This window comes from Esox lucius, chromosome 10 (assembly GCF_011004845.1).
Source record: "Esox lucius isolate fEsoLuc1 chromosome 10, fEsoLuc1.pri, whole genome shotgun sequence".
Taxonomy (NCBI): Eukaryota; Metazoa; Chordata; class Actinopteri; order Esociformes; family Esocidae; genus Esox; species Esox lucius.
In genome coordinates this window covers 6,322,052-6,346,569 of record NC_047578.1, presented here as the reverse complement: position 1 = coordinate 6,346,569, position 24,518 = coordinate 6,322,052, and the positions used below count along the sequence as shown (strand labels likewise).

The 24,518-nt window shown below is 44.9% G+C and overlaps 1 protein-coding gene across 1 annotated transcript; it reads right to left on the bottom strand.

Annotated features, from left to right (window-relative positions):
* Positions 1-9,979: 9,979 nt before the first annotated feature.
* slc39a4 (solute carrier family 39 member 4) lies at positions 9,980-20,739 on the bottom strand. Its single transcript, XM_010891561.3, has 12 exons — positions 20,336-20,739; positions 18,815-19,123; positions 16,975-17,179; positions 16,435-16,664; positions 15,548-15,719; positions 14,888-15,060; positions 13,573-13,746; positions 13,253-13,348; positions 12,830-12,884; positions 11,713-11,865; positions 11,199-11,386; positions 9,980-10,656 (listed from the first exon to the last, which is right to left on the bottom strand). The coding sequence occupies exons 1-12, from the start codon at positions 20,543-20,545 to the stop codon at positions 10,528-10,530; spliced, it is 2,094 nt and encodes a 697-aa protein (XP_010889863.2). The 5' UTR covers positions 20,546-20,739; the 3' UTR covers positions 9,980-10,527.
* Between the last annotated feature and the right edge of the window lie 3,779 nt (positions 20,740-24,518).

The window sequence follows — 24,518 nt, the reverse complement described above, 5'->3', positions numbered from 1 at the left end:
CCTGTAAAGCACATGAATAAGGCACAAGGTGTTGGAGGAGAGACCTTCACCTCCCAGGCATACCCAGCCACCTCCCACCCACCACCAGTGACAAATGAAGTCAATGGGAAAACTCAGAGGAGGCCGAAAGCGTCTGCTGGGCCCAAGGAGGTCCTGCTGGCCGCAGAGAGTGTGTGTGTATGTGTGTGTCTATGTGTGTCTGTGTGTGGGTTGGTGTGCGCTTTTGTGTGTGTGTGTGTGTGTGTGTGTATGCCCATCCATGCAGGTAACTTGGGCAGACACACACACGGATGCTAATTGCAGTAATGACTTCAGCACAGACGGCAATTAAAGGATATGGGCTGGATGGTGGTCTGAGGGAGGAAGCCCGGTACTCTGACAAACCCTGACAGGACACGCTGGCATCAACTAACAAAGACATCATCTCCACGGGAAAAAAAGAAAAGAAAAAAGGAGTAAATATTCCCGCACAATGCCGACGCCGACCATTTTGCACTGGGTTTTTATAGCTCTTTTCCCTTCTCCGTCCAAATAAGTAAGGTGGTGTGGTAAGAGTGGCCATGGAAACTATTTTACGGTGGATTTACGGTGTCTGATACTGACACAAGCAGTGTATCAAACCAAAATACAAACCTTTTATTATTTCACGTCATGTGATTACAACTTACTAAAATGTTACTTGTTATAACACAACCTGTCTTTCCGTTGACCTCTGTGTGATGAAGACGCTGAGCACCAAGTGGCTACATAGAAAGTGGTCACAGCATTCTTCACTGTGACATTTCGCTCAAACTGCGTAGCGAATCCCTCCTTGGGAGCCAAGTTCACCTTTGGAAGCAAAACAAAAGCAGTTTTCCTAATTGACTTTTCCGGATGAGTCAAGGGACAATTACTCTGGACCCAGTCACCTGTGGGATCTGATGCCTGCTCAACCTCTGATGCTGTCTTTGAGGAGCGTGGCTCTGAGACTGGCTCCACCGTTACGAAAAACAATTTGAGGACACTGGCGATTAAGTGGTTCAAATAGCATCTAATTGCACACAGAAAGAGGAGCTGATTTCCTGTTAATTAAAGCTCCATTAACGCCTCCGTGAACCCTAATTAACGTCCAATACATATTGAACAGATAAGGAGTTCTGGCCGCAAACCACCCCCCACGTTTCATTCTCCCTCCCCCTCCTATGTCATTTGTGTGAGGCAGTGCATATTACCTATCATAACAGGTTTAATTAACTCCTCACACCTGACCCTGATGCATGTAGGACTAAATGTCTCCTCCGCAGAGTTCAAGCGGGCATTTTGGCCTTTCATTATGTCCAACAGAGAGGCGGTGCTTCTTTTGTTAGTTTGTCCTCATCGAATGGTTGACGTGGATAAACAACAACTTATGGTAATATGTGTTAAGTTTGGTGGCCTAGGGTGACCACTAACCTGGCACGCATGTATGTAACCTTTGACTTTCCCAACACTCTTCCATCTCTACAATCGAAAATAAAATTATTACGGGCGCACTCCTCCCTAGAAAATACATAAAACACATATATATATATATATAACAGATTATAGGAATCTTTGTGCACGGTGGATAAAAGCCTATGGCTGAAATGGTGGTAAATCTAGGTTTTACCAAGCACGCACGCGTCCACGCAAATATCCCTCCACCCCTCCAGTCAAACACCCACCCAACCCGTCATCCCTCCACCTTTCCATTCCTCCAAGAACATGACCCACCAACCCCTTCATTCCTCCTCCCCTCCATCTCTCCGTCCCTCATCTCATCAGTTCACGTCCATCACATGCCAACGGGATGATGAGGCCGGCCCGCACGTGTCCACTAAGGAGAGCTGAGGGTTAGCCGAGGGTGTAGGTGTCAGGACTGTGTGTGTGGATGACAGGCAGGCGTGGAACTGAACGGGGACCTCCAGACTACTCAGCTGAGGTAGAAAGTTCTCACAGTGGTCATATTGGTAACTTCTGTGACAGAGGGAGAGAGCAAGAGTAGGAGGGGGGAGAGCAAGATGGAGAGAGAGCCAAAGAGAGAGAGAGAGATAGAGAGAGAGACGGAGGAGATACAGAGAGAGGCGAGGGAGACCAAATGGTTACAGAGGAGTGAAACATAATTTGATAGAGGAAGAGCGAGTAGGTGTTGGTCCCAGCTGGTGAGGGCTTTCCCTGGATTCAACCCCCTCCATCCTCCCATCCTTAACTTAGGACCACCTCTTCCCTCTGACATGTGAGACAGAGCTGCTAGTAATTATCTTAATCACTCGGTACAGCTTTCCTAGTCCTTCACTCTCTCCTCTCTTCTTAAAACACACACACACACACACTGACACACAAACCGGCTCCTTGCAGCCAACAGCTGAGTCTGCTCTCATATAACAAAGAGAATTGGAGGGGGGGGGCACAGAGAAAGAAAAGGAGAGAGGTAGGGGGATAGGGGGCTAAAGGCAGATCTGACCAGAATAAAGTTTCCTCTCCTCCCATCTTTTAAAAAGTGTGTTGAGTCTATCCATCTTGAGGAAGTGTGTTGAGAGCATCCGTCTTTAGGAAGTGTTTTGAGAACATCCATCTTTAGGAAGTGTGTTGAGAACATCCATCTTTAGGAAGTGTGTTGAGAACATCCATCTTTAGGAAGTGTGTTGAGAGCATCAATTTTGAGGAAGTGTGTTGAGTCTATCCATCTTTAGGACGTGTGTTGAGAGAATCCGTCTTTATGAAGTGTTTTGAGAGAATTCGTCTTTAGGAAGTGTGATGAGAGCATCCATCTTTAAGATGTGTGTGGAGAGCCTCCATCTTTAAGATGTGTGTTGAGAGCCTCCATCTTTAGGAAGAGTGTTGAGAGAATCCGTCTTTAGGAAGTGTGTTGAACGTGGTCTTCAGAGATTACCAGTGTTTTTTATATATTTCCTGAGGTAGCAGCTTGATGTGAAAGCACAGCAGGGGGGCCCTAGCTTCAATCATCCCAACTAGCGCTTAGAGACAAGGACCCTGCTTTTCTACTAGGCCGTGCTCATGAGAAATAGACGGAGAAAAAAACACGCCATAAACGGCTGAATGGATTAGCCGTCACGCGTTCTATTTGTAATGGAAACATCAGCGGAGGAAAAGTCCACGGAGGGCCGGCCAGTGACGACTCATCCAAGGTGGCAGCAGCGTTTGAGCATTTGCCCGGTCAAATAAAGTGTTTGCCGGTAATAGCACCAATGTGACATGTTAACCTTACCAAACAACTTTGAAATCCATGGAGTTTTAATCTGGACAATCCTCAGCCTTCAAGTGCAGTAAATAACACCGGTTTAGGGGTTAGGTTTAGGGTGAAACATACAATTGGGCATAGTGTTAGAATTGGGTTTAGACAGAATGGTTAGGTTTAGGGTTAGGCGTTAGCAAGAGTTTATGTAGAGGCATAAATCGTTGGTTATCATGGACATGGTTAGGGTTAGGTTAAGATTAGGGGATAGGGAGCATGGATTTCTTGGTTTATGGTCCCCATGAGAATAGAAAAACAAACGTGTTTGTGTGAGACAGAGAGAAAGACAGATTGTGTGTGTGTGTGAAAGTGGGGCTACAAGTTAATCTGAAAACTGACAAAAGACTGAATGGAGGTACCTTAGTTGAGGGGGGGGGGGGGTCGAGGGAGGCAAGGAAAAAGGGGCAGAAAACAGAGGGGGGGTAATGGAGGGAAGTTGTGGAGGGAAAGCAGGTCAATGGGCAGCCAGGACAGCATGGAGGGGGTACAGCATGGAGGGGGTACAGCATGGGGGGGGTCCAGCATTGGGGGGTACATCAGTGATTAGAGATGCCACAGTGACCGGCGTGGGCACATGTGTCGCTCCCACGACACTTAAACGAACAATCACACCACCAGAATCCCCCCCACCCCCACCAAACCTAACCCCTTCTACTGCCCACCCACCGTCGCCATGGCAATGTGCCAGCCTGGCCAGGGCTGCTGGAACACTCCGAGATTCACACTTCAGAACGCCACAGAGGAGGACGACATGTCTCAGCGACAAACTGGAGACGGCATCTTACTGATGGCAGCTGGTTTCACCTCTAGTTTCGTAACCACAGACACTACTACAGGACTCCCTCCATCCACTCTTCAGGGGCCCTGAGGGGCCAGGCAGAACAACTGTAGATGCAGTAGACTGAGCCTGGGTTTGTGAACCACTGGTCCAGATCTCTAGACAATGAAGCCATGTGAACCACTGGTCCAGATCTCTAGACAATGAAGCCAGGTGAACCACTGGTCCAGATCTCTAGACAATGAATCCAGATCTCTAGACAATGAAGCCAGGTGAACCACTGGTCCAGATCGCTAGATAATGAAGCCATGTGAACCACTGGACCAGAACTCTAGACAATGAAGCCAGATCTCTAGACAATGAAGCCAGGTGAACCACTGGTCCAGATCGCTAGATAATAAAGCCATGTGAACCACTGGACCAGAACTCTAGACAATGAAGCCAGATGAACCACTGGTCCAGATCTCTAGACAATGAAACCAGGTGAACCACTGGTCCAGATATCTAAACAATGAAGCCAGGTGAAACACTGGTCCACATATCTAGACAATGAAGCCAGGTGAACCACTGGTCCAGATATTTAGGCAATGAAGCCAGGTGAAACACTGGTCCAGATATCTAGACAATGAAGCCAGGTGAAACACTGGTCCAGATATCTAGACAATGAAGCCAGGTAAATCACTGGTCCAGATCTCTACACAACGATGCCAGTTGAACCACTGCAGCAAATCAGAAAACTGCTGAAGCCAGCCCTGCGAATCAACTTACAAGTACCAAACACACGAGGTCCTTGACTCTTGATAAAGTCAATAGAGAATACTGTTGCTGCGTAGCTGCCAGTGTTAGTGATCATTGCGAGGAGGACACAGCCTGTTCAGGCACTCCGTTCACCAGGTAGGGCATTAATCTTCCTGTGTTAACATTATCAGCCTCGGGAACACGCACAAACACACACTTTCTCTGCTCCGCATCACACACACACACGCACACACACACACACATATTCTCTACCCAGAATCACAGCCCTCTCTCTTACCCCCACATATTCATCATCTACTCAACTGATTAGGACCACAATACCTGCTCTAGCTATAAAACTTATCATCGTAAAGTTACCAGGCATAAATCTTGTGCTAAGGAGACAGGCAACGGCGAGGAATGTGGAGCCGGTGTTCTTTGGCTGTACAGGGATTAGATTGATGATTTAGATATGCTTATGCATCCCAGCATCGTACTTTATAATACAACCCAATGTTGTGGAACAAGGAGCTGGCACATGGTTTTTGAAGTTTTTTCACGCGAGAAATAAATTGGATGGAGAGTGTGTGTTTTGCTTAGCTAGGCAAGCGTGAAGTGTCACATCTTCGAGAAGTCCAATTCAGTCTATTTTGTGCCGCCCCCACAAGTGGTGTGTTGTCATTACTAGACTCTGTTGACACTTTCACTTGATCATCAAAGAAGACAACTTTAAGGTGATTTTGCAACAGCCAGAGGTAAGCTAATTGGCCCATTCAGAGTAACAAGACAGGGCAAGCGGGGCCCAGAGACCCGACTCAATCCTTAACTACCAATCACAGAGCCCAGAGACCCGACTCAAACCGTACCTACCAGTCACAGAGCCCAGAGACTCAAACCCAGACCACCGATCAGAGATTGACACATGGTCTCAGTCGCCCTGTCCTGCACACACACTCTCTGACAAACACGTTTAACTACATTTTGGGGCACTTCTTTCTCTGTTCACATGCTTACACACACATCTACCCAACATCAAACACTCACACACATTGTGAACATACACATGCACACACATACCCAGGTCCCAGAGGCAGTGCTGATAATCCTAGGTGGATTAGTGAAATTATGGAGGAGCTGCTGGGGAGGGAGTCTGCTGACCCAGGAGATTAATTTGAGTGTGACTTGTCGTTTAACAGCTGAGATGACTCAGACTGATTCAATGACCATGGCATGTTCTCCCTTCTCTTCCTTCGCTCTGTCTATTTCAGATAAGGCCTGACTGTAGCCCAATCTCTCCCTCTATCTCTGTCTTTCTCCCAGTTTTTCTTTTGTCTATCTCCAATCAGATACACCTGTGGCCACATCTCTCTCTCTCTCTCTCTCTCTCTCTCTCTCTCTCTCTCTCTCTCTCTCTCTCTCTCTCTCTCTCTCTCTCTCTCTCTCTCTCTCTCTCTCTCTGCTCTGACTCAACTCCTAAAAATATATATAAAAAAAAACAAACAAGAGCAACACACTCACAGGCAGAAAACTACTGGGCAGAAACAGTCTGAGAGCTGCACTCGTTCAGTCAGGGGTGGACTGACCATCTGGCATTTCAGGCAAAGGTTAGTTGGATTATAAATCCAGTGGCCTTTTTAAACTTTCTTTTTATTATTAAAATGTTCATCTGGCTAACAGCACAGGCCTAGAGGAAGAAAGTCAGTCACAGTTAGGGCCACGACGAGTAGAACATGGGCCGGTGTACCAGGTATGGCAGAGACAATGTCTGGTCCCAGTCTACTTCTGGGTCCACTTACTGCAGGGCTATCTCCCAAATCTCAGAAATCCACGAGAGGCTGGAAAACAAAACGGTACACACAGGGAGCATTTACCAAAAGAAACCAAACAAGCTGCCAGCGTCTGGAGCGGGCAAGGGGGCTGTGGAGCGGAGCCTCTTCCTCTGGCTTGTTTTGTCCATCCAGAGAGGATAGGCAGGGGCACGTCCCAAATGACACCCTGTGCCCAAGGTAGTGCACTACTTTTGAAAAGAGACCCGCAGTTGGACTAGTGCACATGGGGAACGGGGGGGGGGCATTTGGGTTGGAGTCATAGATCAGAGGTGTCCTCCTATCAGGGCCAGTGTTACTGGGCTGGATCTCTTCCCCTGATGGATGGTCTTTTGTGAAGGAGCTAACCTTTAATTGGCTGTTGAAGTGGTGAGGCGAATAGAAGTCTGTCTGTCTGCCTGTCTATCTGCCTGCCTGCCTCTCTCTCTGTCTTTAGCTAAAGACTCTTCAGTCTCTCTTCTTGCAGAGCCTGGAGCCTACGTCCCCTGAGAACGCGGCTATCTGTTTCTTCATTTAACGCGTCATTTGTGATTGCTGTCACACTAACTGTGGCGCGTACGCTCGTGTGAGCACGTGACGGCACGTGCGCTTGTTTGTCAGTGAACAGGTTAAAAGGAAAGAAAGACAGGGAAGAAAAGACTGAGACCGAGACACTGAATGATTGACATGGATGTGTGTCCGTGTGTGTGTGTGTGTCTTTCTGTGTGTGTGTGTGTGTGTGTGTGTTCTTCTGTGTGTGTGTGTGTGTGTGTGTGTGTGTTCTTCTGCCTGTGTCTGGATGCATTGGGGAGGGGTGTTAGGCAGAAGATGGTGTTAATATCCTCAATCTGTGTTGCTCAGCCAGACACAAAGAGTGTCCCCATGTGGCGACAGAAGGAGCAGATCGTCCCCAGCTCACCACAGAATCCCACAGGGCCCCTAATGGGAACATCATTAACCACACAGACAGCCAGAGCTGAATGGGAATGAGGGGAGAACAGGCCATGGATTAGGTTAGAAAAGCATTTCTGTCACTCTCACACTTAAAACATGTGAATGACACTGGCGTTTTCCCGTTGAAACACATACGTCCGTGTCAAACACATGAAATGTAATGACTATTATATTAACACATATGCAGGTATGCCAACGTGAAACATAAGAAATAGGAAAACCACAAAAAACTAAACTGTTTCACAGCGACATAATTCGGTGTATCATAAATGATATTTTCACCTGACGACGGAGGGAAACACGTATTTTTATCATTGCCAGTTCTGCAAAAATGTACAGAACGTATTATTAGACTCTTCACACGATGCAGCAAGTCTAACTCTCAAATGTCGATATTTTAAGGCCTCATGCCATGTCAGGCCTTTTGCCACAAGCCCGACGTATGCTGCTCTATCTGGCCTTTGTAGAGAAGTTATCGGCCTCCTATTTCTTCCGCTTTTCATACAACAAACAATGACACACATTGCAGCCTGCACGGCGGTTAAGTGTGTCCCGCTGTCTATGAATACATTAATCTGTGCTTCCTAAAAAAAAGGCTTAACACAATGGATCTTCAACGTATCTGCGGCATCGCCGCCACCCCATTGGATCCCACGTTCGGCTTTACCCACGCAGGAGGAGGACGAGCGACCAATCGGAAATCCGGATGGGCTCCAAGGGACACGTCCCAAACAGCTCCCTTTTCCCCTAGCCCCCCCGATGGGCCTCGGTCAGAAGTAGTGCCCTACGAAGCGAGTCATTTGGGTGACCCTGGGTTTACAATCCAGATCAGGGCTTGTCGGATTCTAGATGCTCCTCTTACATTTTAGTGTGACATTATCAGGCATGGGGAGGCGTCACTGGTTCAATTCCGAAAGCCAACATTCTCACGCTTGGTATATTTTCAGTTGCAGCAAATGGCATCAGTGATGTGATGGGTTGCTCCCAACGTCGGTTCCCTCTCGTGAGGTTAGATATTCGTCACTGACGTCAGCAGCAGCCACCAAACCAGGCCAACGGGTGATCTCACCATCCTATCTATGTCCCAACAACCAGCCAAACTGGTGTAGCTGTGACGGCGTGACTGTAATTGGGGAGGAGTGACGTCACGGTATCTAAAGAGTGAAACTACTGGAGGACGTGAAAGCTGTCAGTTTGCTCCGGATGTTTTTTAACACCGTCTTCCCGAGGGCAGAAGTATCTTCGTCTATGTCTCCTGTGGAAGACATCCTACTGTGAGGTCTGTCCTCTGTCATGCGGCCATGTGACGGGTGAATTTCAAGGCAACGTGGGGGGAGAAACATGACATTATGAGACTCAGAGCTCCCTCTAGTGGCCCAGTTTAACACACACACACACACACAGACACACACACACAGACACACACTATGTTTTTGACTTCATTAGCATCTCCAGTAACTATCCCACTAGCATCAGCTACCCCTTCTGAGGAGCCGTTAAACATTAGACAGAAGTGTGCAGAACGGTTGTATACATGACAATGTTCTATTGATCCTACCAATTGAAGTATGAGAAACTTCAGTATTTTACTCCAATAATTGTTGGAAAAAACTGTAAAGTGTATTTAAAGTTTATATTGAATCTGTATCATGAACACCAGTAGCTAAGCACAATATCACATATTTTTTTGTTCTCAAACTGAACAGAAAGTACCCTAACTAAAACTAAAAACTAAAACTAAAGAGAAACAAGAAAAAAGAGACAACAGAGCAAAAACTGAGAAACAAACCAAGAGAGATTACTATGATTAAGGAAGCTGCAGACAGATGCCTTTTCAGGCCTCTGACATAATATGGTTTCTGCATTTAAACAACATGTCCACCTTATCTGTCTTTTGTTCATTTATTTTTTAGAAACAATAAAACTGAGCAATAAAAAAAAACGTTAATCTTATCTATAGCAATGATGTCCACGCAGATTGTTATAAATACCTTTCACAAGATCAGAAATGATGGGCGTTTTCCCACAGAACATCCCTTTGACCTACGGTCTTACCTGCAACTGTTGTGGGTGAGTCAGTGGAAAACACAAAGTGCCCTATTGCTCCGTCTCTGTTTGCTGGCCATACTGATTGGACCCCATTAACTCCATGCACGTGTCCCAAATGGCACGCTATTCCTTATTTAGTGCACTATTTTTGACTAGGTCTCATTGTCTCCGTAGGAATGGTGGCTCGTGGGTGACAAATCCCATTTAAAAAAACATAACCAGTCGCATTGTTCTATTCAAGCAGACGGTTTGCATCGATATAACACCTCACAGGATTATAGCCTCTAACTTGAACTGCCAAATCTCCTGTACGGTGTTCTGTAGTTAACAAGAAATGTGACAATTAGAGAGGAGGAAGTCTCGGGACGTGTAAGTCCCATGAGAAATAAAAGAGAAAAAAAGTTTTACAAAAAATGTTTAATCTACGGTTTTAGGCTGTCCACTTGGGACCACTCTGAAGAAGCTTCAAGGTTCCATGTGGAAAATGCCCTTAGTAGAAGGGTTTTGGGTTCTTAGAACCCCATCCTCAAATTGTTCTACAAGAGTTCTTCACAGAACCCAAAATATTAATACCTAGAACCAAAATTGGTTATTCCTACGCGGACAGCTAAAGAACCCTTTCATTCTAAGAGTGTAGGTAATATAAATTACAGTTTTAAGTAATTACATTGAGAAGGAAATCATTTCAAACACAGATATTAGCAGCAATGACAAGACATATCAATACAGTGAAAATCAACAGATTACTCCTCAACTGCGTAGATGCATATACCAGAACTATCCACTATTCTCATTTAACATCTGGAAAAGTAATTTGAGGTTATCATGTAGAACAATTATGATACTCTTACACAGAAACTGAGAACCTCAAAATCTCAAAACTGGTCAGAAATAGCAAGACAAAAATAATGCAAATGGAGTGTAATCTGAATGTTTAGGAAAGGAAGGCTCTAGAAGCCGATCTTATCCTCGTACAGAGACAGGACAAGCAGGATCCCCCAGCCGCTCAGCAGTCCAATGTTCTGGATCAGGAAGGTGAGCCACGGCTGGCGACTGTCCGCGTGAACCATGGTGGGAAGCTGAGAGGAACAACGGCAAGGCACAGCAATCCGTTTAACAGACCATCCGGATGTACCATGTACACAGAGAGACTCTGGCATAGACGTCCAAATGTATAATACAGTGTTTGTAGAAAGAACGATCACCTCAGAATTATTAGTTCACTACATACAGATAATTAAGTCATAATAATTACTCATCAAATTCAAATTGAAAGAACAAATCAATTTGGGGTAATACATTAACAGAATGCCATATTCAACCTATTAAACAGAGAAAACGGGTGAATCCGGCAGATGTAAAGCTTAAAAAGGAAACCATTGCCTAGCTCCACTATATTTAATTAATTTTTTGCATTTACACTCTAACAGCATTGTAATTTAGTTAAACGAGCACCAAGCTACTACAAAATGTAATTAAATTACTAGTTGAAATATATGCACACCACTTCCCTAAATGGGTTATTTGGGCCTTTTCCTGGTCAGATAAATTACCAAAGCATAAAAGTAGAGCAGTTAATGTACAACGCTGTTTGAAGATATGTTCAAACCACCAAACTCACCATATCCGCCAGACCCACATACAGGAAGAGACCCGAGGTGATTGCTGCGATCCACTGTCTGGTGGCCAGGTCGGTCGAGATGGTGAGGGCGATGTAAAGGCCGATGAAGGATGTGAGGGCGCTGCCTACGTTCAGGATCAGGGCCTTCTTCACCGACAAGCCACTGTGCAGGAGGATCGCAAAGTCACCTGGAGGTCGTCGGATGAGAAGGAAGACATGAGCGATGTCATGGAAAGACGGAGAACAGGTGGGTTTCAGCCGGATGTTAACATGGCAAGTGTGTGATTAGGAGGCGGGATACATGCGCTGCTAACGGCGTTCATCTACCTTACATCTACCACTGCTAATGATCATTTCCAATTACCTTACTGTTAGCAATGAAATCAAACAAACTGAACATTGGAAGTGCGCCTTGGTGGCTGGGTCTAATTCTCAAGGGCACTTTTTTATAATGAATTTCATTTTCCGTAGCATTCACCCAGATGTAATGTGTTCAATTTTCTGTGGCATTCACCCAGTTCATGAGGCAACTCGTGACAGAACACAGCCAGAGATGTGGCCAGGCCCGACTTCCAGGACACAGAGAAAGCCGCTCCCATGGCCAGGCCGTCGGCGAAGTTATGGATCGCATCCCCTATGGTGACCATGTAGGGCAGGAGGCGCTGCTCTGGACGAGGGGAGAGACAGAGGGGAAACTCAGACAGAGGGGCCCTGTTGTCTAAAGTCAATTCGAACACAGCTACAGCTAAATCACTTCACAAAGCAATGGCAGCTGCATTGATTAGCCGGTGCCATGGCAACACAGTGCCGACACGACCACACCTGTAGAACGCTGCACTGGATTGGCTAAAGAATCACGTGTCATCAAGTCAGATAGTCTCCAAGACGTATCGTTGCCATTTGAAATGATGATAAGGGCGGTTGGAATGCGCAGCTACACAGCTCCGTCCCGGCAATAATAATTTAAGTGGGGGGGGTCATGCTGAAAGTACACAATTACAGAGTCCTGAGCCCTGACTCATGCACCGAGTTTACCATAGCTCTTCTCAGGGCGTGCTGACTGTTCCGCCCTGGAAGTTAACCGGATCTCAGCTTCACAGCCACGTCACAGCTAACTTCAGCGCATCGTACATTTTAGATTCAAAGGGTGTGTATTTTCTTCGTGACCTCACACCGGGGAGAGCTTTCCAGGGTGGCATTTCCCTGTACCCTCTGCCCGCACAACCTATATCCTGTGCATAGGGCCTATATACAGTGGATATAAACAGTATACACACCCCTGTTAAAATGCCAGGTTTTTGTGAGGTAAAAGAATGAGACGAAGATAAATCATGTCAGAACTGTAAGCAATTACATTGAAAAACAAACAGAAATCTTCGAGGGGAAAAAAAAACAAAACAAAAAAAAAACAATAACCTGGTTGCATAAATGTGCACACCCTTAAACTAATACTTTGTTGAAGAACCTTTTGATTGTAATACAGCACAGTCTTTTTGGGTAGGGGTTTATTAGCATGGCACATCTTGACGTGGCAATATTTGCCCACTCTTCTTTGCAAAATGCTTTTTATATCCACTGTATTTTGGTTAAATCGGAAATCTCAGAAAGTTCTGCCAGGCTGTCAATCTTACCCTTTGTGCGTTGGTTTGGTTCTGGACATGCTTTCTCTGTGTCACCTCCATCCACCTAGCAGGATAACAGAATCTGAATTACAGCTGGTTTGGAAAGGGAAAATGGGGGACAAAGTATTCAGAAAGACAGAAAGATAATAAAGACTTTATACTGCATGCAGGGTCAGGGAAAAAAACAGTATTCCTGGAATTATTCTCCAATACAGACAATGTAGGGTTTATCAGGGGGAAAGCTGTTAGAGAACATTCCCAGTATGTCTTTGAATACAGGTACTGAACCTACCTGGTTTGTATGTGAGAAACTGGTACAGAATCTACCAGGTCTGTCTGTCAATAACTGGTACGGAACCTACCAGGTTTGTCTGTGAATAACTGGTATAGAACATATCAGGTCTGTCTGTGAATATCTGGTAGATAACCTACCAGATCTGTCTGCGAGGCTGACTGCTTGTTCTTTTTATCCTGCACATACATCTCCAGGACTTTAGCATGGTCACAATGATCTGGCTCTGATTCCTCCTGAAAATAAACATGTATCACAACATTCACTGATTATAAACCACAGAACGTTTATCTTCCGCTAATACCTACATAGCACCGACATTTTGTTCGCTGACTCATTTCTGTAACCAGAATGTTGCACTTTATCAACAGGGTTATTGTGTAGCGGTCAGTAAAGAGATTAGGTTTGGTTTTCTGTGGCAAAACATTTTGGGCACATGACACTGGCGTTAGCCACTCACCCCACCGTGATGCGGATGGCTTTTCTTGGTGACGGTGACGATAGAGAAAATGGCCTCCATGAGATAGAAGTAGTAGATGCCAGCCAGCAACACCAGGATTTTATAGACGTAGTCGGGGGTCTCCTCTGAGTGACCGTGATCCGTCTCTTCAGCGTGGAGATGGAGTCCTAGAAACTAAAACCGCCACAGACTGTTACGTTACTGGCACAACAGTGTGATTTAGCCTTCATGACAGGGGTTCACCCCTTTGACCCAGAGATCAAATAACGGACCAACCACCGGCTCCGTTAGTCCAAATGTCAGCCCAAAGTCTAAAGTGGAGACTGGTAGATGTCCACCATATTGCTTTCACCAATCAAGTCCTCTCAATATGTTGCAGTGAAAGCGGGGACAACATGACGAGATGCTGCAGGGATAGTGTTATGACAGGCCTATCATTGGCTCCCTAATGACCGGAGATTCCCCCGAAGCAACGTCTCCGTTTGTCCAATCCTACTGTGTCGTTCCAGTTCCTTAATAGCTTTATTTTATTATTTCACACTATAAATGAGGACAGGCTGTGACATCGGGGCTAATATGCGGCCCAGTGTTGTTGACATGGATTTAAATGGATTGAGCCGCAACAGCAGGAAGACTCTCCACTATGAGGTACTTCTCTGCCCCGGGGAAATAAGGCTAGGAAGCATAGGATGGGACTAAATGTTGCTCTGAACGGTCCCTCAGACATCTGGCAGATCATTGAGCTACACTGATATTAATCATAACACTTCAATGAAGCGTTGAGGAGGAAGAAGCTTGGCTGGTTTCGATTTGATGTTGCGCGTGACGGACTGTTGTCGGGACCTCGATAAGGTTGTTAACAAAGAATCGCATTATCGCCGTCATGCTATAAGAGTCATGTACAAACCCTGCAATACAACACTTTGCCGTAACTTCAGGAGTTTTTATCACGGTCAACTGAATGTGCTCGGACATCAGCTGTTTGCTCCAGCCACAAAAGCCCCACGAACATTTGGTGGCACCGAAAGAAATCACAAAATATCCCTACCTCAGGACATGTGCTCAATTGAGTCTGATTCACCTTACTGAGCGCAGTTGATTCAAGCCGAGCAGCATTGTGATTAGGGCTGTAAATCTACATTTCCTTGGTGGCACTAGGAGCACCAGAAAAAGAAAACCACTCATTGGCACCATCTAGGCCACATCTAAATCAACACGTCGTTTCGTTTTTCGCTCCCAGTGTGCTACCAAGGAAACAATAACCGCGAGTCCTAATCGCGCTCAGCGGTGTGGTGCGGGGTATCGTGGTGCTCACCATGGGCAGCAGGTGGAGCAGGGCGTCCCCGGTCAGGGAGCCCACAGCCAGGCTGACGCAGAACTGCAGGACCAGCTGGAACACCGAGCTGCAGGAGGTGCACAGCAGCATCACGATGCCGACCATGGCGATCAGACAGATCAGCAGATTGGCCAGGCTGGCATACAGGTACTCTGTGGGGAGAGAGGAGGTGGGGGTTAGGTACTCTGTGGGGAGAGAGGAGGTGGGGGTGAGGTACTCTGTGGGGAGAGAGGAGGTGGGGGTGAGGTACTCTGTGGGGAGAGAGGAGGTGGGGGTTAGGTACTCTGTGGGGAGAGAGGAGATGGGGGTTAGGTACTCTGTGGGGAGAGAGGAGGTGGGGGTTAGGTACTCTGTGGGGAGAGAGGAGATGGGGGTTAGGTACTCTGTGGGGAGAGAGGAGGTGGGGGTTAGGTACTCTGTGGGGAGAGAGGAGGTGGGGGTTAGGTACTCTGTGGGGAGAGAGGAGGTGGGGGTTAGGTACTCTGTGGGGAGAGAGGAGGTGGGGGTTAAATTTGTATGAACCCAGCACAATTATCCCGGAATAATCTCACATTCAAACCTCCACCACAGGTGTACCAGGAAAGAAACTGGACTTTTCGATAAATCAAAAGGAGCATCGGGAATCAGGAGGGTGCTCACTCTCTGTGGTGCTGAGCTGGTCCGATGGGTCAGTGGGTGGAGTTATCCGGCCGCACGACCCGCTCAGAAGCTGCTGGACCAGGGCAGGGCTGATCCGAGCGATGTCGGGCCGGGACAGGCCCGATTCGTTCAGACCGTAGATCTTGACCATCTCCTCAGGGCTGAAACACATCTACACAGAAGAATCAGGAAGTAATTCAGACGCACTTTCCACCGCAAGGCCTTGGTCCCAAATGGCTCTCTATTCTAGTGGGCCCTCGTCATAAATAGTACACTTTAAAGGGAACCCGGTGCCAACTGGACTGGATTACTTGGATGTACAGCGAGTAGTGAACTAGAAAGTCTAATAAGAATTCAGAGGCATGTCCACTCGAAATGTTTGACAATACATGTTTAGCTAGTTTAGGGACAGGGGGCCCTGCCCGGCAACCAGAGGACGTCCTAATGACATCCGAGGGACCATTCCACATCCACCTGACATTCCAGGGATATCCAAACGACACATTTGTGTTCACAGGGCATCCCGAACAGTGGAACCACTGATAGCACGATGTCAGTGGCCGTTCATAAAGCGGGGGACCAATACAATCCAAGCAACATGTCATTATCCCTAAGCGGTGTTTCATTAGGGGAAATCCTATAGCTGCCATTAGCTGAGGCAATCTAATGCACATCCAAGGCTCATTCAAATTCACTGGAGACATGGCGGACCCCAGGGTGTTCGGCATGCTGATAACGAGTGAGAGTGAAGGAGTGTGTGTGTGTGTGTGTGTGTGTGTGTTGTAACGCCGCATAGCTAAGCCCCTAAAGGCATCTTCAGGAGAGTGAAGCGAAGGACTTGACCTAATTACCCACCAGGCACCTTGGTGATTCAGTATCATAATTACCAGGTCCCAGCTGCTGTTTCCCTGGTGATACTCCTCCAAGCGGTCACGCCCGAATGCCTTAAGTCCACCTCGACGACTCCCGCTGACTGCTCCGTCGTCATGGTGAATGTGGTCGTCATGGTGAACGTGGTTGTCGTGCTCGCCGTCTTGACCTCCATGTCCGTGATCACTGTGGTCCTCCTCTTCATGGTAGCCGCCCAGACGCAGGCTCTTCATCATGGCCGCCAGCTCTGCAGAGATTCATCAGAACCAGCGTGCCGGTTAGAAGAACATTCACAAGACATTGGGAGACATGCTTGCCTTTGACCACAGCACAACCAGCACAGCCACACATTCCCTGGCGTTGCTTTAAAGTAGAGCTGAACTCTGAAGTATGCATGGAGGAGTAGACTGGTCTCATAGAACAGACACAGGAATTCCATCACATCACTGTGTTGTCCCAAATGACAGTGTAACAGAAAGATGATTCCCGCCAACGCTAAAAGGGACAGTGATTGGTTATGCAGTAATATCACAGTAATAACATCAACGGGTTAGTACCGTCTATGGTGACGTTGCCAGAGCCAAAGCGGTTGAATATGAAATCCAGGAAGTAGGCTTCTTCGGGCAGTGGTCTTGCTGTCAGACAGTCCCCTAATAGGGCGTGGTAAACGATGTGTCCAAACACCACATCCATGTCGCGGTGGCCACCATCAGTCAATGAGGCGTTGCTCTCCTCTAAGATGTCTTGAGCAGTGAGACATTGCTAAATAAGCGTGACAGCAAGATGGGAGAAGGACACAGTTGAAAATAACATATACTTTGAAGAAATAATTGCACTGAAATCTGTTGAAAACAAAAACAGGTCTCAGTCCCAAGGTCTTAAACTGCTATTTTATTGTGCTGGGGGAGTAGGGTCAGTTCTCCTTCTCCACTAATTTTTCCTTCTCCACTAAGTTCTCCTTCTCCACTATAAATCCTTGTTGATATGAGGAATGCATTTTCTGAATTTTCCCAGTCTCTTCCTGTTTTGAACTTAGGAGGGCATGAGGTCCTGACCCTCACCTGAGGAGCACCTGGCTTGAAAGACCCGTTGCTGTCCCTGTCCAAAGTCCTCCTGGTTGTGTTGCAGATCAAGACGATACCTGAAGATTTCAGCTGCCACTGTGCTGACACCTCCCCCTTGATGTCCCTGTCCTTGTCCATCTGGTCATGCTTCCGACCTGGACTAAGTTTATATAGACTCTGGACTTAGCCCACATGCATTAATTATTACAATTGTACTCTTAATATTTTCACCCGGCACAGCCAGAAGAGGACTGGTCACCCCTCTGAGCCTGGGTCCTCTCTAGGTTTCTTCCTAAATATTGGCCTTCTTAGGGAGTTTTTCCTAGCCTCTGAAATTCAACACTACTGTTGTTTGCTCCTTGGGGTTTAAGGCCGGGTAATTTGTAAAAGCACTTTGTGACAACTGCTGGTGTAAAGAGGACTTTATAAATAAATGTGATAGATTGATTGTCTACGTGTCTTTTCAATTTCATGAACGGCTCCACTTCAGGTAGTGACTAGTTGTTCTATGAAGAGCACACTGTGTCAGGGACACATAGAGTTTTTACTAGAGCATTGGCTCTCTTTATTAAACATCTATGAATCACATGAACGTTCAGCACTGACAATGTACTGAGTAATGAAAAGGCAGGACCAAGGACATGGTATGAGTTTGTTTGTAGTTTACAGAACAAATGTTGCTGCGTGATTGTCAGAATTTGCTTAAACAGATTGAATTAAACATTACTGATGTCAGAGGAATCTATATGGTAAAGGAGGTGATAATTGCATATTTTAAATGTGTGTACCTCTGATCTTGCCTATTTCCGGTATGTGTATCATGTAATGTTTTATTCCCATTTTAAATGTGTGTACCTCTGACCTTGCCTATTTCCGGTATATGTATCATGTAATGTTTTATTCCCATTTTAAATGTGTGTACCTCTGATCTTGCCTATTTCCGGTATGTGTATCATGTAATGTTTTATTCCCATTTTAAATGTGTGTACCTCTGATCTTGCCTATTTCCGGTATGTGTATCATGTTATGTTTTATTCCCATTTTAAATGTGTGTAGTTGTAATCATCTCATTTTAAATGTGTGCAGTTGTAATCTTTCTCATTTTAAATGTGCGCAGTTGTAATCTTGTCATGCCATGGTGTACAATGTGTTTTGTGTCTGATGTAGGCCCCAGGAAGAGTGGCTGCTGCAATTTGCAGTAGTTACTGGGGATTCTGATGAAGTGCTAAGCACCATATTCACTCTTTATAAAAGCAGTGAATCAGGATTCTATGGGACAGCCCTAGAAGAAGGGATAATCTGTCTTCAAGCTATTCTTCATAACCACACCAACCTGGTTGTATTGATGATTATGCTTGTAGTGCTTCCCCACTTTCCGGATCAGTGTCTGTATTCCACTTTTTCCACTCCAGTCAGTTTTTCCGGGTCCTTGCTCATCTCGGTCATGGACTATGTGCTCTTGGATGAAGTGGTCAGTCTCGTCCCCCCACCTCCCAGCTCTGATGGCAGAGCAGGTCTTGGAAGGTGAACTGAGGTAGAGGCAGAGTCCGGCAGCTACCCTAAAAAAAAACTCCTTGTGGAGCAGACCACCAGGACTGGTGAAGCTGTCCACCAGCTGTCCCACGTTCTCCACAAAGAGGCACTGGAAACAAGAGCGGTGGCTTTGATGAGTCGTGTCAGTTATCAAGGTAAAAAAAATTAAAACAGAGGCTTTATTTATGACATAAAACACTTGTGTAGTTGTGACCACAGATGGAGTTGGGCATGAGTTCGGGTGAATGTTAGAATCAAATGTTCTGATTTTAAACAACAAACTATCCCCTGGCTTTTAGATGTCATGACAAACAGTGGCACACAGTGGTATTATCTTGTGCATAATAGGCGGAATGTACCGCACATTCAAGTGATTTAGCAAATTATAATCTTGTAGGTAATGGGCAGAATCCAGAGCACAGTGAATGGTTTTAATAGTAGCTGAGCTTGGTGAGGTTTGAGTCATCAGAAGCTGAATGAAAGTGTGCTGAGACATGTTTCTGTTTCCACAGCATAATAGAGATCTCAAGCCATTTTGCTTTAGCAACATTAATGTGCTTTCTGAACATAATAGGCTGATATACAAGTATGTCACAGTCCATGTGTCATATAACATCAGAAAAGTTTTGATATCCTCTATATGGTGGAAGAATAAGCAAATAAGAAAATTACACGTACTATGGTAAAGGCCAAGGCCTTCTATTTTTAACAACAGGGATTATAGAATAGAACCGTTGTATTCAATTACATAATAGTTTTAACAAAAATATCGTGGTGTTTAAAAGCATGCAAAAGGCGATAAAACTAAGACTTGGATTTTCATTCGAGATTTTATGTACTCAGTATACACCGATGTAAGACAGGAAACATTTAACAGTCATTTCTGAGTCACTGTTCTATGTTACGTACTGCATTCGAAAAGAATGTTATCCTTATTTCACGTTTTATTTTACATAACTTAATACATCTTCAAAACTGACGTTCTGTGCTATCTCCGTAAGTTAATACTCCTAAATTCAGATCAGATTAATAGTTCATAATATAAATAATATCATTTATAAGCAGATTTATTTTTTTATAGTTTTTGAACGCCCAAACGTCATAGTTTTCTGCTCGTATGTAGCCTGAAAAGGTTAGTCGGACACTGTTCATTATGAAAGAATTCAGATGTGTGTTTAGCTATTGATCTGATAGAACACTGAAAAAAGTAATGCATAGATTCCAGGAGGTTATGTGTAGCGCACGGCACATAGACTAACAGGCGCAGTTTTGGACCTCGACCTTTCCTAAAACCAAGTTGTAGCAAGTGTAAGAAAGTTACCTTTTCACACGACACACCAGAGCAGTGCACACGTTTCTCTAACAGATTAAAAAAAGAGCCAACTGCCATTTCATCCAGGTATTCTTCTCCTGGCGACACGAGCTCCAACACATTATTATATACATCCACAGGTGAAGATCGCGCATTCTTGAATAGATTTAAACTAAGACATAGTATAATAACAGGAAAATACTTAAATTTACATTCCATTTTTAATAAAAATCAATAGAAATATAAAATAAAGTGCAAAAACAGTGAGTTAAATGAAAAAGTTGAATCCGAGTGTCGCAGATCAAACACGATCCACCATACAGGTATCTACAATCAGTAACTGTGGAGATTTCCTCAACCTGTCAGCTCTCCGTTGATTGGTCCAGGGGCAAGTTGCGCTTCTCTACTGGTCCATTGAGAAGACTAAAGCACTTCTCCAGAATGAGGGGTACATGCTTTTGTCAACAGTCTTCACTGCGGACTGAGCATCAGCTGACCTGAACTGAAATAATGCCAAGAGTCTTGATCAATAAGACATGTTGCTAAGCATAAACGCAAAATATCTGACCAAACCCAAAGTGATTAATTCGTGCTCGATGGCCTCAGATGCTCTCGGCCCAGTTTTTCAAAGGTTAACTATCTGAAAGGATGAAATGCATACAAATACAATGAATAGACCTGACAAATTGTTGACTTGAATGTCTGCTACATCTTTTGTGAGGATGTCTGATCTCCATGTTCACGGAAAACAGAACAGATTCTGTTTAACTGAAAAATGACATAACAAAACAATGGATCACTGACAGTGTAAATGGGGCTGAAATGTCAAAAGAAATTATACACTATTTCTACATCTCACAGTTGAGGGTTTGAATCAGTGAAATCTGAGGCCTTGTTATTTATTTAATCTATGGTAATCCTCCATTGGATTAAAAGTCATTTCAACAGAAGTCTTTCAACACTTGTTTGTTGAAAGACCCAAGAGTATTTCCCCAGAGGTTTTCCCACTGTGACTTCTCACCCTAGTCACAGTCTTTACTGGCCTGATCATACTGTAACACCTGTTACAAACCTATTGTTACGAGTGCATGCTGAAACCCTTCTGTGAAGTTTCACCTAGATACAAACCTAGCACCAGCTTTTTTTTGGGGGGGGGAGGGGACACTTAGTGGATGCTTGGTGATGTGGGTGGATTGACTTCCTGCCTGTCAGGCCCTGTCTGAGGCCTTCCCCGGAGAGAGCCACAGTGTCACTGGACCCCCCTGTTTCTGCCCCAAGAATTTAAGCCAGTGTATTCTTGTGCCGGGGGAGTAGGGTCAGTTCTCATTCTCCATTGTCAATCCCTGTAAATATAAGGAATGCTCTATCTACATTTTCCTTGTCTCTTGCTCTGTCTGAACTTAGGAAATTAGGTCTTGGACCACATTCCATTCCTTTCCACCCCCTCGGAGTGTCCCTGGCCTTGTCCATCTGTTCATGCTTCTGACCTGGATTATTTTTTATAGACTCTAGACACACACCACATGCTTCGATAAACAACTACAACTTGTATTCTTAAAATGTTCACCTGGCACAGCCAGAAGAGGATTGGTCACCCCTCCAAGCCAGGTTCCTCTCTAGGTTTCTTCCTATATTTTGTCCCCTTTTAGTTTTTTTCCACCTAGCAACTGTGCATCAACATTGTTCTTGCTTGCTCCTTGGAGATTCATGCTGGGTGTTTTGTAAAAGCACTTTGTGACAAATGCTGATGTAAAGAGGGCATTATAAATACATTTGATTGATTGATTGGACCTAGGGTCCGTCTTCACAACAGAGACCGGGGTGGCTGGTACTGATCTAGTGGGCGTTTGGGGGAACAATTCAATACATTCTTATGTCAACTGTCAATAGGATGTAAGGAGATTGCCTGTCCGGGAGTAAGGTGTTGGTTTGGACATCCAGGGACCACATTAGGCCAAAACTAGTTTACTGGGTAGAGGAGCAAAGAGTAGAAGAGCGAGGAGTGGAAAACGCTGCATTGTTGGTTTCAAATATTGTTTGTGATTTAACTGTGAAGGCATATATAACATCACCTGTGGGTCCTGTTTCGTTTGATTTGGCTCAGTTGAGATGCCAGGATGGTGGCTCGGTTCACGGGGGCCATCAATTAGTAAAATGTATATGCACGCATGTTGAGATAATTTATTGTTTCTAGAGGCCTGGGTGGACTTTAAGCTGCTGAGAGGGAATTAATCTTGTCATAAAAACTGTCTGTGTCAGCAAGGTGCTTTATATGGGATCTGTGAGCTCTCATAGCCTTGAATTAATATGTGAGATCACGTTATCAAAAGGATCATTTAATTATGATCTTATAAAAATCAACAGTCAATATAATATTATCATAGTGAATATAAAAATATTATAGCTAGCGTAACATTATAAATTCATTAAAGAATAACAGCAAATTATCTGTTAATTTATCTGCAAATAATCTAAAGAAATAAAGGAAGTCTTTAAGGCAAATGAAGAACCCCTTTCAGTAATGTGAAACAATTCACCACATTTACTGAAAAGAGCTGTTGGAAAAGAGCTGTTTGTTTGTGAACGACCGATCACTAATTGACTAGCTAGCTTGAGCTGTTTAATTCCAGCCACTAGCCATCCTTGCATGTGATCCGATTTCAAACTGACCAATTGTTTAGAAACTTGTTTTTTATTTGTCGGCTGAGGTCCAATTGGGCTCTGACCTCTTTGGTTTATTCCACTCCAGTCTGGCTTTGGCTGTATTCTTGCGATCATTGTCCGGCTGGAAGATTCATCTCCCAAGTCCCAGGTCCCTGGCAGACCTTCCAGGATTTCTCCATACTTTGCCACATCCATTTTGCCCTCTATCTCCACACGCATTCCAAGCCCTGAAGCAGAGTAGCTGCCGCCACCATGCTCCACGGTAAGGGTGGTGTCCTCACCACGATTTGCCACTCTCCCATAAAGGCCACTTTTGTGAAGACCCCAGTTATTGTCGCTGTTGTCGCAGTGTTTCTCGCCTTAGTCACGGAACACTGTCACTGGATGACTCTTGCTGTAGGTTACTCGGTGTCCTACCTCTCTTCTTGTCCAGGTACTCAGTTTTTGACGGTAGCCTGTAGGTCCTACAGATTGAGTTGACATATTCACTCTAATTGTTAATGATGGATTGTCATGTGTTTTGGGGGATGTCTTGTAAATGTTATTATATCCTACCACAATTGATTCCTTCTAGAACCTTCTTTCAGATTTGCTTTGAATGTCCATTGTCTTTGTGACGTCGTTTTTGTTAGGAAGTACTATGAAACTGTGGGACCTCCCAGGGGCAGATGTATATAACTTGAAATCATTTGAAATACTTTAGGTGCACACAGGCATATTTGTATTTAACTTGTAGATTGTATTTTCACCTAAAGCTGTATGTTTAAATTGGGGCTGTTGTTGGATATAATGCTGCTAAAATCCATGTTATGTGTGGATATATTTAACAATGGCGTCGGACCGAGGGAAAAGGGGTACTAGGTATATAGGGCCCTCATGTGTAGAGGGGCCTTCAAAAAAATTTAGAATCTTGAGTAAAGAGGGGAGGGACCCCTCAGAAACCACCTATGTACAGGGCCCAGAATTTTGTGCCACATCCCTGATATTAAATGCTACCTATCATTAAATCCAAGGCATTTAAATTCACATTTTGCTACAAGACAAACATAGTATAATCTAATATATTTTATTTCATACAACCTCTACATAGAAGTTCATTGGGACAGTAAATTTTTCTGCGCAATTAAGGTACACCACCTGACAAAGTTCAGTTGACAGAGACTAACCTTATCTTGAGTTATAAAACAAATATAGCTGCATAACTATAAATCTAGATAATCACAGTGATCTCATTTCCCTGAAACAAAAACTATTAAAGACCTGTGGTTTGTAGTGGCCCGTAAGTGCAGATAAAAATAACCAACTTCTTGAAGGGTGCTACACAGAAGAAAGGTCATAAATTCCTACAAATGTGTTTGCCAACTTACATATCATTGTAGGAAAAGGTACCACGCTGTTACCCTAGCAACACGAGGTACTGACTAACCTCAACCCCAGGCCAATGCATTTTTCTAGCTGGAGGTGTCTAGGAATGAGATTAGGTATTTAAAAGCATTGAAAACACGAGCGGCAAACAAACATGTTGACC